The sequence below is a fragment of the Botrytis deweyae genome (genome assembly GCF_014898535.1).
Source record: "Botrytis deweyae strain B1 chromosome Unknown BDEW_057, whole genome shotgun sequence".
Taxonomy (NCBI): domain Eukaryota; kingdom Fungi; phylum Ascomycota; class Leotiomycetes; order Helotiales; family Sclerotiniaceae; genus Botrytis; species Botrytis deweyae.
The window spans coordinates 201,610-217,668 of record NW_024066264.1 but is presented as its reverse complement, the minus strand read 5'-3'; the positions used below and the strand labels follow the sequence as shown (position 1 = coordinate 217,668).

Genomic DNA, 16,059 nt, shown 5'->3' with positions numbered 1-16,059 from the left:
AAATAAATAACTTTATGCTATATATTGATAATATTAAGGTTTTATTTAATAAAAGTTTATATATAAACAAATTAGGGGAATTTATTTTACTTAAATTAGTTATAAAATACAATAAAAGGCTTTTAGAATATTAGTAAAATAAAAAAAAAATATTAGGAGTTATTAAATCTATAATTAGCTTTGAATTAGTTGAAAGATTTAAGGAAATTATAACTAAAAGTTTATAGGATTTTATTAATAAAATATTTGGAAAGTTCTTTATTAAATTAATAAAAAAATATTTAAATAGGCTAATAGAATCTAATTATATTAATTTAAAAGGAATAAATGAATATACTAATTCAATTTAATTATTGTATAATTACTTAAAATTAATAAATTTCGATATTCTGGATATCTTTATAATATAATTTCTTTTTAGAAGTTTATTTAATTCTTTTAACAATTTTGTTTTTTCGAAAATATAAAAAACTAATTAAAAATATGATTAATATTAATCTAAATAAACTCTTTTTCAAACTAATATTCAAAAAAACTAGAATATAATTTAATATCAATTTAAATATTAATAAAATAAGTTTTAATAAAACTTTTTATTATAAGTATTACTCTAAAAAAAAGTATTTAAAATTGAAATACTTTATAAAATATTTTAAATTAAAGATTAATAAAGAGAATAATAAAAAATAATTTAAATCAAATTTAAATAGAAATTCGAATAAAGATTCAAAGAAAGATTCAAATAAACCTATTTTTAATAAATAATTAATAACTATAGACCATTATATAGGCTTAGTTAATCAATCCCTTAAATCTAAATATAAATTTATATTAAATTCGAATACTATAAAGCATTATTTATTCAATAAGGAATAATTTATAAATTATAAGCTATTAAACAACTATTCCATTATTATAACTAATAAAAAAAGCTTTATATTAATAATATAAAAGATATTCCTATTCTAATTAATAATAAATCAAAGATATTATTATAGGGAATATATTATATTCCTAATATAACCTCTAATCTTATTAATTCAAATAAAATAGTTTAAAAAGAATAATCTAATTATATTATTCCCCCTAGAAATAAAATTAATATTATTTATAAAAAGATTAATATATAAATTATAGCTTTTTGATTAATTAATATATATTATCTTAATTTTAAAATAAATTTTAAATATTTTAAAAATATTAATATTCTTGAAATAAAAAAGGAATTAATTCAAGAATTGGATTTATTATTAAATGAAATCGATCTCAATCTAATTTATAAGAAATTAGATTATATAAATAAGAATTATATTATTAAATCCTTAAATATCTAATTAAATATAATTAAATCTAATTTAAAGATATATAAATTATATAAATTTAGCAAATTCTATTAGAAAATAAATAAAGAATCTTTTGAAATCCTTAAAATAAACTCTAAATTCGAAAAATTCAGTTTAGATATAACTGAATCTTTTAGAATTACAAAAATTAAAGGTGAAAAATACTTTTTAGTATTTACTGATTAAACTATTAAAACTATTTAAATATATTCTATTAAATTCAAATCCTAAATCTATAATATTCTAATAAAATTCTATAATTTAATTAGAAATCAATATTACAATATAAATATATATAACCAATAAGCAATAAGCTAAATCCTATTAGATTAGTTTATAAATAAAAACTCTATGTATCTTTACATTGAAAAATCCTATATCATAACTCTTTGAACTATATCTTAATCTACACCCTATACCTACCATTCTTAGCACCACCAAATATAAATTCTTAATCCCACCTACCTACTCTATAACAATCAATTTAATATTAATATTAAAATATTAAAATTAAATAATACTCTCAAATTTCTTTTAAATAAATAATTGAATTTTATTCGAAATTACAGAATTATATGTAAATATATAAGCCTATACACTTACTCCCAAAATAAAATAATTAAAATATTAAATAAATATATAGTTGAAAAACTATCTATATAACTAAAAAAAAAGAAATTCCATTTTATTTATAACTATATCTAATTAAAGTCATTATTTATATCAAAAATAGAATATATAATAGTTTTATTAATAATTCACTATTCGAATTAATATATAATAAAAAGCCTGATTTAAGTTATATTAGAATTTTAGATTCTTTTATTTATATTATTAATAATAAAAAAATTCACAATAAAAAACTAAATTCTAGAATTTGGAAAGATATATTAATAAACTTTGATTTATTTAATAATTATTTAATCTATATTTTAACTAATAAGAAAATAATTAGTTTAAGAAATATTAATATTCAAAAAGATCTTATATATTTTAATAAATATAAAAATCAGGATCTAAAGCTATTAGAAGAAAAAGACCTCGAATTTGAATTTATTCAAAATAATATAAAGAATAAAGATACTATTAATATTAATAAACATCAAGCTAATTCCGAAATGAATAAAAATAGTGAAAATAATAAAATAATAGATTGTATAAAGATTGATCTTGATAAGTCTATATCTAGTGAATCTATTCTTAATAAGGAAATAGAATCTAATATATAATAATCTAAGTATATAAGAAATCTAATTTCTAATAATAAAGATTTTAATAATAATGGAAAATATATAATTTTCTATTATGGATTTGCTTTTTCTAAGTATTTTAATTTAATTAATAAGAAAATGAATATCGAAATAGATTAATAAGATCTTCAATTAGCTTTTGATACTAGACTTAAAAATAATAAAAAGATTATTATTAATAAATTAGATTGTATATTAATTAAATCTAAGATCTATAAAAAAGCTATTAACTCTTCAGAAAAGGAATATTAGCTAAAAGCTATGGAATACAAAATAAACACTCTTAAATCTAATAGAACTTAGAATATTATTAATAATCCTAATAATAATAAAACCCTAAAAACTAAATAGATATATAAAATAAAGGATTCAGGTGAATTTATTGAATTCAAAACTAAATTTGTTGTTAAAGAATTCAAATAGCTATATGGATTAGATTATATTGATATATATATATCAGTAGTTAAATTGATGGTGTAAAAACTTTTATTTGTATTAGCTCTTCAAAACGATTAGCTAATTTATAAAATCGATATAGTACTAGTATTTGCATAAGGCAATATCGATATACTATTCTTATTAAATCTACTAAAAGGATTTAATGAACTAAAGAATAAAGCTTTAAAGCTAAATAAAGCTTTATATAGCCTAAAACAATTGGTTAGGATATAGTATTATATCCTAAAAAACGTATTAAATAAATTAGGCTTTATAAATCTAATATTTAAGGAATATATTTTTATTAATAAGAATAAAAATGTGATTCTAAATATATATATTGATGATATTGCTATAATAATCTCAAATCAAAAGATTATTAATAAATTTATTAATAATCTAAAGGAACATTTTGATTTAAAAAATCTAAGTTTTATAAAGAATTATTTAAATATTCAAATTGAAAGGATTAGTAATATACTAAAGATATATTAATTAGAGTATATTAAAAAGATGTTTGCTAGATTTAATATACTAAATTCCAATTCTATTTCTATTTTAATAAATCCAAAAATAAAGCTAATTCATAATAAAAGGAAAGCTAATAATAATAATATTAAATTATATTAAGAAATTATAGGCTCCTTATTATATTTAGCTTTCGGAATTAAATTAGATATAGTATTTTTTATATTTAGATTAATTAATTTCTTATTCAATTCTAATATAGAATATATTCAAATTATTAAAAAAATATTAAGATATTTGAAAGGAATTATAAATAAAAGTACAAATTATAATAAAATTAAAAACCCTTATATTCAAGGATTTTGTGATATCGATTATAAAAAAAAGATTAATATATATAAATCTATTAATAGATATATATTTATATTAAAAAATAAATCTATTAATTAAAAATCTAAATTATAATTAATAATAGCTTTTTTTATAGCCGAATTTGAATTTATTACTATAAATCTAGCTATTAAAAAGATTATTTATATTAAAAAACTATTATTAGAGTTTAATCTATATAAATAGAATAAATTCCCTCTATATACAAATAATTAGACTATACTAACACTTACTAAAAATCTTATATTTTATGAAAAAAGCAAATATATAATAATTAGATTCTATTATTATTGGTATTATTATGGGGATAGTGAAGTAATATAGTACTAATGATTTACATTGTTATAATATTACTTAAGGTTCTAAAAGCTAAAGGCTATAAATGTATATACTATAATGCAAGGGCGCTAGCGTATACACTAACACAATCACATAATCCCTATCCCAACAATTATATTAGAAATATTATTAAATCAAAGGATTTAGATCTAATTTATATATTTACTAATAAACAAAAAGCTAATAAACTTATTAAACTATTAACTCAAATTAAATTAATCGAATTCACAAATCGAATTAATCTGAATTAAGATATATAATAGGATTAATTTAGTATATCTATTAAGGGGGTGTATAAGGATTCATAATAAATCTATTAAATTATTTATTAATATCTTATCAAATAAGGGATATATTGATAACTAATATATATATAATATAATATTATATTATAAAATCATATTATTATATAGTTGTATAATAATATCTCTTATCAAATTGATTTATAATAAAATAGAATAAAATAGAACTAAATAGAAATATACAAGAAATATTACTAAATTAATTAATTGTAAAAGTTGAGACCCCGGCTTATCACACACTACTCTTTTTCGTAACAAAATCCTTATAAAAAAGTTGTTTTCTTATACAAACTTATTTCTTTTATAATTTATTTAATAATTAAAAAGTTGATTTGAAAATCTCTTATATAAGAAATTACTATATTCGAAATCTTAAAAAATAAATAAATTATTTTTAGCATTTTTTTTGATATAGTTATAGATTTTCAAAATTAAAATTTTTTGAAATTTATCATATATAACGCTTTTCCTATACAAAAAAATCAATTTTTTTGGATTTTTTGGAAATTCTAATTTTGAAAATCTATAACTATATCAAAAAAAAATACTAAAAATAATCTATTCATTTTTTTGAATAATTTTAGTAATTAATTATAATACATATCAATTTCGATAATTCTGTTTCTATATTTATTGAAATAATATATAATTCAAAAGTTGAAGAAATAAAGGTTTTTAGTATGTTTTCGACTAGTATGCAATAAGCCGGGACCTCAACTCTTACTTTCTTTTTATTATCTAAAATGATTCTATAAGATACGATTTAAATCGATTTTATTTATAAATATAGAATATACTGGAATTTCATTATAAATTATATAAACCTAGAATATTCTTTAAAGAAATTCTAGGAAAAAGCAAGCAATTTCATCTCAACTCAGCCTAGCTCTTCTAAATTGACTTCAATTCAACTCTTATTCTATATATTCGATTTATCCCTACAGCTTAAACTGACTAGATCTTCCACTATCCTTATAATAATACTATTCCTTCTTATTATAAGAACTAACCTCCAAGAGATAAAGTGAACTCCTGGTTGGTGTATTCAATTTTTCGCGGCTCGGACGATCACGAAGTCTAGGTGCTCATGCAGATGCACAGACGAATGCACGCGAATTTTGGCGACATGTCGCTGTCACGCTCGGCTAATAGTCAAACAGCAATAACCTCATGTACTATGTCCCATAACTTACAATGCCTTTGATTTATCATTGCTTCATTAAACTGGTACCAGTTTCTCATTTTCCGGAAAATTTTATTTGGGTTTTGAATCAAGCTTTCAGTAGATTCAAATGTTAGTCTCGAGGACTAAGATCGATGACATAAAGCGTAACACACCTAATCAACGCTAAGTCAGTCCATATAGAAATTACCACTTTTTAACTTTGTATACATAACTATCTAGGTCTCTCCCCAGAGAATCGTTTTGAAAATTTCATTCGAATACTGATTCCATTGTCTCGTCTTAACGCCTATAATTAATTAATTACAGTCTTCTAATCAAAACCATATAATTATAATCTGTAATTCCCCCAAGTAGTTCGAACTTTCAGAGGCCGAAAATTCTTCAACACGGATCAAATATTGAGCTAGCTCTAATCTTTCAATCAGAATTAGACACTCAAGTCTTTGAACCCGCTGAATCAGAAGAAAAGCAAACGACGATATTGTTCGGGTTGAAGTTTGTACGGGGTTGCACAGAATTTACTCGTGATTTTCAATTGTAAATAGATCTTGCTGTTGTCTAATTTGATTAGTAAATAGTAAATAACATTTACTGACCTGTTGTCACTAATTCCTGCATGTCATTTAACCATTGGGTTGAAAAAGTTTCAAGCCCTGTTATGCGACGAGCTCTTGATATTTTTCTTTATGTTTCCAAAGCTTAGTAGCATAAATACTCTTACGATTTCGACTTCGTGTAATTATAATATCACTCAGCCACGGTATATGGATAATCTTTAGAATACTTTTATGATATCCAGGAATTTGTAGTAATACCATGTTTATTGTTACTCTAACAAATCTCGCCCAGAGCTAGAACCCGTAGTAATCTAATGTTGTAAGTCTTCCCTTGCGAGGCGGAGTCCTCCTAATGACAGATTTAAGGCGCCAGGCTACCACAACTAGTTTCGCTGACGTCCCAAGCCTCCTCATGTAATCTTGTCAGCTGGCTGGCTTTCAGCTTCTGTTTCTTCGGGTTCTTGCTGAAGTGACAGACTTTCCTCATCTGACTCAAGCATTCTCGAATCTGTTAACTCGAATGCCGCGGCGTGCCATGCCGCCTCCGCGTTATTCCATGTTTCCTGGGCCTTTTTTAATATCTCTTCAGCCTCGAGGAATGCCTTCTCTGCGTCTTGCAATGCCTCCTCAAGCAATACCTCTTCTGCTTTTAACATTCTCTCTCTCTCCTCCCACTTCTCTCTCATGTTGCGGGTGGCTAACTCTATCGCCTCCATCTCTCCAATACTAATTGATATTCTTTGACGTCCCACTCGCACAGCGAGCTTTTTCTTAAAATCCTCCAAGACATCCATATCCTCCTGCAGTTCTGCTTCAAGTTTCTCTTCCGGTATGATGATATCAGGTATTTGCTTGGATAAATGGAGTACTGAGTCCCTAAAGTTTGGCAGGCTTTCGAGAGAATGATTCACTTCCTCTTGGACTTGCTCGAGTACCGACCTAAAATACATCTCTTCCATGGTGAGCTGCATGATTAGGTGATTGGAATATATCGATACGATGATTTAGGCCAGTCTGGGTGGATATGGATTAGAGGCTCGAAAGTTGAAAGTTTTGTTGTGTGACGATGGGCGACTGTGATACTTGCTGATGCTGGAAGAAGGAAGAAGAAAAAGGAATAGTACTGTATGATTATTTTTATACGAGAAGGATTTTGAAGACGTAGTAAACAAAGGAATGATATTTTTTTAACGAAAGTATCTTCAAAGGAAAGTGGCATGAAGAGTTTGCGGGCCGCCAAATTGGCAATTTCCCTTTTGGGGTCAACAATACCTTCCTAGTCTTGCTGGTGGTTCCTCTTTCTTCTCCTGCAGGAAGTAAGAAACGGGTTTGATTGGAAGATTGAGTAGGTGCCGGCGGTCGAACCATAATCTAGTGGTATGAATCAGAAGTTTCACATCTGGGTTTGACTCCAGTGTAGGGATCGAGGGGTGGATTACGATTATAATTACTAAGAGTTAATGTTGAGACAAACTTCCCACAATTCTCAAGATCCTTGCTTGCGTATCTAAAGGAATAGATTCCAGATATATAGTGATCTCAATGTTATCAAGAAACAAAAGGAAGGAAATCTTACTTTTCCAGCTTTTCTCTATGGCCAATAATCATTAATTCTCGACAGGAATTGAGACTTAGTTCGATTATCTTTAAAATTTGACACAGTTCTCTTGTTCCATTATTTGTTGTAATTAACGCTCATGCTATGTTTTTGTCCCAATGTCTCAGAAGTATGAGAGGTTTTCATCTCAAAAACTTTACTTGATTGTTGTGTATTGAACGTAAGTCGCTTCCAAGAAGAATTTTCCTCACTCATGAAGTTCTTAATGTCCACTTAAGTAGATCCTTCTCAACGACATCCTGCTTTCTCTTAAGCAACTCATCAATATCCCACCTAGCATCCAGAAATCTTCCATTCATCCATTTCAAATCTTTGATGTTCTTACTCAACCATACACAAAACCCACCACAAAGATCCACACTATCAACAAGATCTATGGCGTTCATTAGTGCTCTTGCAACCTTAAAAGTTGAATAGATGAAAACCTTACAAGGTAGGAAAACTTCAGGTGTATTTCCAGCAGCCATCGGCGTTGCTACAGCCCCCGGATGGACAGTAACAGCAACCAATCCTTCCTCCCCAAACTGAGAACCTACCATCTCTAAAAACCTACTTTGTGCAAATTTACTCACGCAATACCCTGTATTGGCAATGGGGCCACCTGTTAAAGTCGCAGCCAATGATCCAACCTGTATGAAACCCTTTGCTCCATTATCACTCTCCAGCAATAGAGGGATCAAATAATGCGCACAATTGTAGGTCCCAATCATATTTATATCGAAATTTCCTTGGAACCATGACGGATCACCTTCAGTAACTTTCAGAGTCACGGGACCCGCATATCCAGAGTTGGGAATACAGACATCGAGGCGACCGAAAGTTTCTTTGATATAATGTGCAAGGTCCGAAATGTTGCTTGACAATGTGATATCACAAGAAAATATTTCGACTCGTGTTTTGGGGGATATGACACGAATCTTTTCAGCAACGCGAGTAAGTTCAGAGTTGTTGCGGGATGCTAGAATAATACCGGAAGCTCCTGCTTGTGCAAATGAATAAGCGATATGCTCGCCTATGCCAGAGCTCGCCCCTATTACGCAGACGACGAAAGGACTGGGCAGTGAGTTGTTGGCTGGAGTGGTGGCGGGCGTGAGTGTTTTGTGTCGGGTAGCTATAAAGCTGTTCATTGTTTCGTTTGTTTTCAGGATTTATTAGGAGGGAAACTGTAAGATTAAAATTAAGAGACGGGTCATGAAGATTATATCATCTGAAAATCTTTATTCCATGTTTCTGGCACATCACAATGATTAGGTGGCTGAGTTTTCGACTCATAATGAGTGCGTGGAATGGGACATTTGATTGGCTGTTCAGTAGTGGGGGTTTTCTGCCCGGTGAGTCAGTAGTTACTTTAGGTTTATCCGGACCCTTTAACAAGTTTCCCATCCACAATTAATGCTATTCTTGAACGATGTCTTCTATGCAGAATCACCGTTTTATTAAGGCATTTAGTTGAGGGGATAGTAATAATACAATGATTATTAGCCTCATCGATTGGACGAAAAGCCAATATCTCGTTTAAATCGACACTTTAATATGATCAATACCTACTCCAAGCAATTTCGGACTTCTACTGCTTCCCTTCAAAAGTGAAGTTCTGGAAGGTCTAACCATAGACGAATAATAGATAGTCACGTTTTCATGAACACAAATTTATCCACGGGGAACTCTTCAACTCTTTTGAGGAGATTAAAAGGGCCCTGCAAATTGTCGAACAGTCTCCTCTTACCCAAGATAACGGATAGAATCAACGCAATTTCCCGGCTATATAGACATGATATGAGGTCAGATGGGACTGCATTGCAATTCCATGTCATGTCAAGCTATTTTTCGGCCCCCATTTGTCTTATCAATATACCGCATGCTATCATGTATCAATCCCACGTTATCTATCTCATGCGAAATCTTTATCAACTTTGTGTGAAATGTTCAGCTTATAAAAAAAATGATGCCTCCTTGAATTCGTCGGACAAATCACGCAACACAAACTGTCATGATTTGACAAGAAGAGTAATGTCACAGCCCTACCAGATTGAATAACTCGTCATGTTTGAGCAGGAGATGCAAGCTGCTGTGGTAACATTTCTATATCACTCGTTCACCTGTCAAACGGATAAAGGTTCTGCAACTGTTCGAGTCGTAGCGAAAGGATGCTTTCGATACTTTTTTCAAGGGAGCTTTATTAAAGCATGGCCCTCTTAGTGAATATTATTAGTCCAAAAGGTTTGAAAGGTGAAAGAAAAGCATAACTTGACTGCCATTGAAGATGTCTATAACTGAGGTCCGAGCAATGGCAAATAATTAACATGGGAAGCTTATGATTCAAACAAGTCTTGGTGGACATAATATTCCTCGTACTGACTGCAAGTGCTAGTGATATAGAGATCAAAAAAACGAGACGCTTTCTGCGGCCAATGTTCGTGAAGACTATTATGTCTATTGTCAATGCCTATTGCTTTTAAGGGGGTAGCTCTTCTCTCAAATGTACGTTGAGCCTTGATGTTATACATCCTACGCATGTCCTGGGCCGGACGACCTAAGCCTTCAACAGTCAACAACTACGAACATTCACATTCCTTATCATGTGATCACTTTCTGTTCTTGGACATTGCTTCGATTCATAGCAGAATCTCTAGGAATTGAATAATGACAGCCATTATAAGACGCGACAGTAATTATCTCGACAGGGTTACCAGTACTGCCATTCAAAGCACTGAATATATAAACTTCCGAGCTTCCCGGACGCCTGTAACTCACTAGATGCCATCATAACGCAGGAAAGAGATATTTAGGAACATAAACGAGTAATGTTCACATTTTCATTTCCACAACTTGCCGTCTGTGGAAAAAATTCGTGACCATGATTTGCACACCAATCCTTTGAGACATACAGCCAAGATCCTGGCCTTGAATATTCTTGGTTGAAGTAAAGAAGGGGATTTTGATAAGATAGGATTGGACTTCTAATGACGCTAGCCATTGAGTCGATTGAGTCGGAAAATGAATGTTGTTGTGAGTGGATATGAATGTGATCATACATGATCGGCCAAATATCTTTGACAACCAAAATGTCATGACGCATCTAAGTCCTTCGTTCTCTCCCAGCATGACAAGACTTTGTTTTTGAGGGATTCTCGGCATTTATAGATCTGCCAATGACGACTTCTTATTGAGGATGAAACTTCTCACTTAACCTGCAATCAAACTGTCCAAACAGGAAAGAGCTGCAATCTTCGCTATGTATTCAACGCATCTCATCGATGAACAATGTTCCAAAGCGGAGGCCTACTACACAGAATCTCATAACTGATTAAATTCGTGACGGAATACCAATTGTATGCAATATTAAATCTCTTGTCGCTCGTTTGTGTCAGGAGGTCGGAAGAATGCCGGGACCGATACCAAATGCTGCACCCATCACATGACCTTTAAATTTCCGCTTTACGCGACTTTTTATCCAGTCGCGGTCAACGCGTCTTCCATCTATCATCTCCATCTTGCAACAACAGCACAATCTCGATATTTGCCCTCCACACTCCAACGACGTCAATCATGTGTAAGTTTCCCCGCGCATCACTCCAAAACTCAAAACTTACTTGCACCTAGCAAACAGCTACGGATACCAAAATAATTATTCAACCACCAGTTACGGCGCACAAGGCGGGGCAGATGGTGGTGGATTTGTTCAAGGAGGATACGGTGGATCGCAGGGAGGAAGCCAAGAAAGTCCTGGAGGATCAAAGGTATGTCTTGCTACTTATGGAGTCATATGAATATGCTAATGAGACATTTAGACATATGGTAAAGATACATTGCGACCAGTAACCATCAAGCAAATCCTCGAGGCCGTGCAACCACATCCCGATGCAGATTTCAAAATCGACGGATCGGAAGTAACTCAAGTAGGTATATTCCTTTCTATTATAATTTGTATTGCCACCATTTATCACCAGACAAGCATATTAACTTCTCAACCATTAGCTCTCATTCGTTGGCCAAGTCCACTCCATCTCCACCCAAGCCACAAACAACACCTACAAAGTCGACGACGGCACCGGTCTCATCGAAGTAAAACAATGGATCGACAATGACGCTGCTCCCGAAAACGCAAGAGCTGTGCCGGAAGAAGGAAAATACATACACGTATGGGGAAGACTCAAGTCTTTCCATGACAAACGTCATGTAGGAGCTCATATTATCCGACCCGTTCTCGATATGAACGAAGTGACATTCCATGGATTAGAAGCTACTCTGGCGCATTTATATTTCACTCGCGGTCCTATCGATACAGCAGGTGCTATGACAAAGAAAGAGGGAGGCGATGGAATGTTTGTCGATTCGTATGGTGGCAACAACATGGGAGCCGGGGATGCGTCTACAGGTGGTGGTAAAATATTACCTGCGAAGGTATCTCGCAATTCCAGAATTGTTTTCGATCTATTACAGTCAGAGCCCCAGAACAATGAGGGTTTGAATGTAAATATGATTGCGACCAAGCTTGGTATGCCAGTTGCAGATGTCTACAAGTGCGGAGATGAGTTGTTGGCGGAGGGTTGTATCTACACGACGGTTGATGATGAGACGTGGGCTGTGTTAGAGTACTAGAGGATGGGAGATTGTAGCATCAATGGCGTTGTAGGATGGGATTATGGCATATATGTAAAAGTAATGGCTGCATATGAATGAAGTATGGTTCTATGAGAAGATATACCAAATGAGATTCTTAGATTGCTAGAATTAGGTAAAAACAAATGATGATATCGTTATATTATCAAATATCCGAATAGATAACAATTAAGACTAAAGCTTGCTTGAGTGCTTCAAAAGGCGCGGATTTGTTTATGCAAGAGCTTTACCCAAAGATAGACAGATCCGATAAACCACAAAATCTTCAAGAGCAACCATGGAAACTTAAAAGCGTCAATTTGATAGGGAAAATAGATATCAGAAGCAGAACTCAAATCGCAATGACACCACCTACTCAATCATCTCAACATTGACACCCTCCTTTCCCTCGACAGTCTCTCCCACAAATTTCGGTTCCCTGACCATAATCTGCATCTTAACCGGCTTGACCCCTCTTTCCATCACAATATCCTGCTTCCACTCGAAACCTAACTTACGATAGTAGCTCAAATTTCTCTCCGCACTAGACTCCAGATACGTGGGACGGTTTTCACGGTCCGCTCGATCAGTCATATGTTGGATTAATTTCTTCGCGTACCCTTTTCCTCGAGCGCTAGGTTTACTACCGAGATAGACGAGGTAGTAGAAATTGTTATTGCGCTCGCCCATGACGTCGTCGATGGTATGGTGGAGGAGGGGCAGAAATTCATGATAGAAACGTTTGCGGCCTTCCACGGAGAGCTTGAAGTAGAGTTTCCAGAGACCGCTGCGGAAGAAGGTAAGCCAATCGTCCATGTCTTGACCGGGAGGCATCCTATTGGTTTGTTAATTCGTTATTCAGAAAATGTGGATCCCAGTAGACGTACCATAGAGCGACTGCATCGTAGTTTGGACCAATGGTAGTCACTATGCCTTTGTAGCAATGAGCAGCGGTCATGTACTTGATTATGTCACAATGAAGTTTCCATTTGTAGTCCTCGGAATAAGAAGTCATGTCATCGGTATCAAGGAAGTATCTTGCTACTTCGTCTGTAGCAAAAGCTTGAGCTAGACACTGAGCCGCTCCCTCGCACTCCGAGATACTTACTACACGGACCTCCTCCGTTGTAGCCGGGGAAAGGCTGCGCTTCTTCTCAAGAAAAGTCATGGTCGTACTATTATCCTCAATAACATGCGCCATGATTGCGATTTGTCAATGATTTATCTTGAGACGTTGGAATAATTCTGCAGATTTAACAAGTTAATATGGTATTTGGAGGCATTTGGGAAGGTCAAGAACGAACAAGAATCCGGTTTATTAGCTGGCCTATTCAAATCGCCTGTATGAACTATCGAGAGCTGAGTTCTCGATACTGTTATGTATCGAGATGGGAAACGAAGACAGTTGAGACTCTGGCGGAAATCAACCGACATCAATGTAGATGTTTATCAAACTCGGGTTACTCTTCAGCGGGAAAAGCAGTATGATTCTTCGAGAATCACGCTTCGTCTACAGTGGGTAGATAGACTTTGGTCGTCGATTGTGTAGCTATGGGAATCGTGAGCCGGACAAGTGTTGACTTTGCTAATTCGATCGATACAAGGTGAATTGAGGAGAAAGAATGGAGTTTATGTTTTCTTGTGTTTCCTTGGGAGGCTTAATGATTTATGTTACAGAGAACCCGTGATTGTGATTGTAATTGTCTGCTGAAATGAATTGAAAAGCAAGGGATTCGGAGAAATGGCGATTGGGTCGAGGTTTATGTAGTCATCACTACGAACTCAAAACGTCAAGGTGCTCCTCAACGATAACCATGCCACAATTAAACGCTGCATAAGTCCACTTGTATACTAGCACGAGGCAAGCATAAAGATTGAGGGCAACCAACAGGATCGAGTCTGTGAAATCCCTTGGGGCAAGTGTAGCCTGCCGCATGATTCTTGGGAAATTCCATAAGCTGATTGGATTGATATCAACCCTTCAACAATCAATACATGGATACTCTACTTGTTAAGTTTGACAAGGGACGCCATGTGCGATCATCTGGTCCAAAGGGTCTGTGGCTGGACCTCCCAAATCTGGTTAGATATCGGAGTAATCTTTGAAGGGTGTCGCGCCCCGTCCGCCGACTTTGATACGATCCTACTCCACTCCACTGAAGGGAGATAAGATGAATAGCGTGGCTCGAGCGTGGAACAACGACGAAAATAGGAATTGGGTAAGCGAGATAAAGGAAGGGGTGGATGGATGGATAAGACAGATAGATAGTATTAGATCAAGAAAGTAATCATAAGTTAACAGTAGTGTAAAGATAGAAAAGATATTGGGAACATGCAAAAACAGGACGTTTTGCGTTGCATATTGTCAGACACAGTATGTCCAATTGGAAAGAGACTCGGGATTCGCCCGCGTTGATCGTACTAAACGATATTAATTAGGCGTAATCAAGTGATTCGCTTTTCTGTTGGGTGTAAACTTTAGTATCGCGATAAACCTCAATGCCAATATGCAGTATGCATTATGCATGGTAAAATTCTCAGCTCCTCAATAACTCCTCCATATTCATTCATCTTTGATCCGATTTGCTCCAGCAAAATCGTCCTCACATTCTTCTAATATCTTGCTCATTCATATACTTCTCGAGATCGGTATCCTTGTGCTCCCACCATTCGAAAAGGAGAGAGTTACAGATAAGCTTGAACCAAGGTGTAAACTTCAAAGAGGGATCGTTGAACATAGTCTTGAGTCCATCGGCAGAAACGTACTGAGTATCGCGGACTTCGTTCATGTTTGGCTCGAGGTCGACATCGGCGGTAATAAAAAGGATGTAATCGACTAAAAATATTGTCAATCGTTAGCCATTGTACATCATAAGGGATCATAAAAACAGGTTGACATACTTTCATGCTCTCCCCATTTTCCGTCACTGGGTGCTTTGTAATGGATTCTGGTCAAGAATTTGAAGTCCTCGATGGGTACCTGCGCAGGCTTGATTCCAAGTTCGTGCTCGAGCTTTCGTTGTGCGGCTCTCTTGACTCCCATGATAGCTTCAGTCAACTCAGAACCACCTTCACCAGGTATGCCAAGAGGATGGGAGCAGCAGGTGTTAGTCCACATATCAGGGAATGTGATCTTTTCGGTCGCACGTTGTTGAAGGAGTAATTCATTCTTGGAGTTGAAAAGAAAGACGGAGAATGCGCGATGAAGGAGGCCTTTGTCGATGTTTGTCATGAGATGACCTAGAGTGATCAGTATATAAGTAGCGAACAAATACTTGTTTCTCTTCTCTTACATATCTTCTTGCTGAAGTTCCCAATCGGCTTATCATTTTCGTCTAGGACAATGCAGACTTCATCCATCAATCTGATCTGCTCTTCATCGTGACCTTCGAGTTCTGCAGAGCTCGTGTCAATGTCAGGGAAAAGTCGAAGAATGCTCTGAGCAGTGATAGGCTCAGCCTGTGTAATTGAAGTTGTTGTAGACATGGTGAAATGGAGGGAGGAGAGTGGTGGTCTTGTGGGATTTTGAAAGTCCTTCCTTGGGATTATATTGTTCAGAAATGGCG

At 33.4% G+C, this 16,059-nt stretch overlaps 5 protein-coding genes across 5 annotated transcripts; 1 reads left to right on the top strand and 4 right to left on the bottom strand.

Annotated features, from left to right (window-relative positions):
- Positions 1-6,683: 6,683 nt before the first annotated feature.
- Positions 6,684-7,244, bottom strand: EAE98_012065 (uncharacterized protein; the record flags this gene model as incomplete). The annotated part of the gene is made up of 1 exon (XM_038959689.1): positions 6,684-7,244. One exon carries the CDS (start codon positions 7,242-7,244, stop codon positions 6,684-6,686), a length of 561 nt encoding a protein of 186 aa, XP_038804005.1.
- A 686-nt stretch (positions 7,245-7,930) lies between these two features.
- On the bottom strand, positions 7,931-9,068 carry EAE98_012064 (uncharacterized protein). Its single transcript, XM_038959688.1, has 2 exons — positions 8,322-9,068; positions 7,931-8,264 (listed from the first exon to the last, which is right to left on the bottom strand). Exons 1-2 carry the CDS (start codon positions 9,016-9,018, stop codon positions 8,083-8,085), a joined length of 879 nt encoding a protein of 292 aa, XP_038804004.1. The 5' UTR covers positions 9,019-9,068; the 3' UTR covers positions 7,931-8,082.
- Positions 9,069-11,440: 2,372 nt separating this feature from the next.
- Positions 11,441-12,493, top strand: EAE98_012063 (uncharacterized protein; the record flags this gene model as incomplete). The annotated part of the gene is made up of 4 exons (XM_038959687.1): positions 11,441-11,444; positions 11,495-11,631; positions 11,683-11,790; positions 11,870-12,493. The coding sequence occupies 4 exons, from the start codon at positions 11,441-11,443 to the stop codon at positions 12,491-12,493; spliced, it is 873 nt and encodes a 290-aa protein (XP_038804003.1).
- Positions 12,494-12,865: 372 nt separating this feature from the next.
- EAE98_012062 (uncharacterized protein) lies at positions 12,866-13,694 on the bottom strand (the record flags this gene model as incomplete). Its single annotated transcript, XM_038959686.1, has 2 exons — positions 12,866-13,328; positions 13,381-13,694. 2 exons carry the CDS (start codon positions 13,692-13,694, stop codon positions 12,866-12,868), a joined length of 777 nt encoding a protein of 258 aa, XP_038804002.1.
- Positions 13,695-15,096: 1,402 nt separating this feature from the next.
- Positions 15,097-15,979, bottom strand: EAE98_012061 (uncharacterized protein; the record flags this gene model as incomplete). The annotated part of the gene is made up of 3 exons (XM_038959685.1): positions 15,097-15,329; positions 15,395-15,733; positions 15,787-15,979. The coding sequence occupies 3 exons, from the start codon at positions 15,977-15,979 to the stop codon at positions 15,097-15,099; spliced, it is 765 nt and encodes a 254-aa protein (XP_038804001.1).
- Between the last annotated feature and the right edge of the window lie 80 nt (positions 15,980-16,059).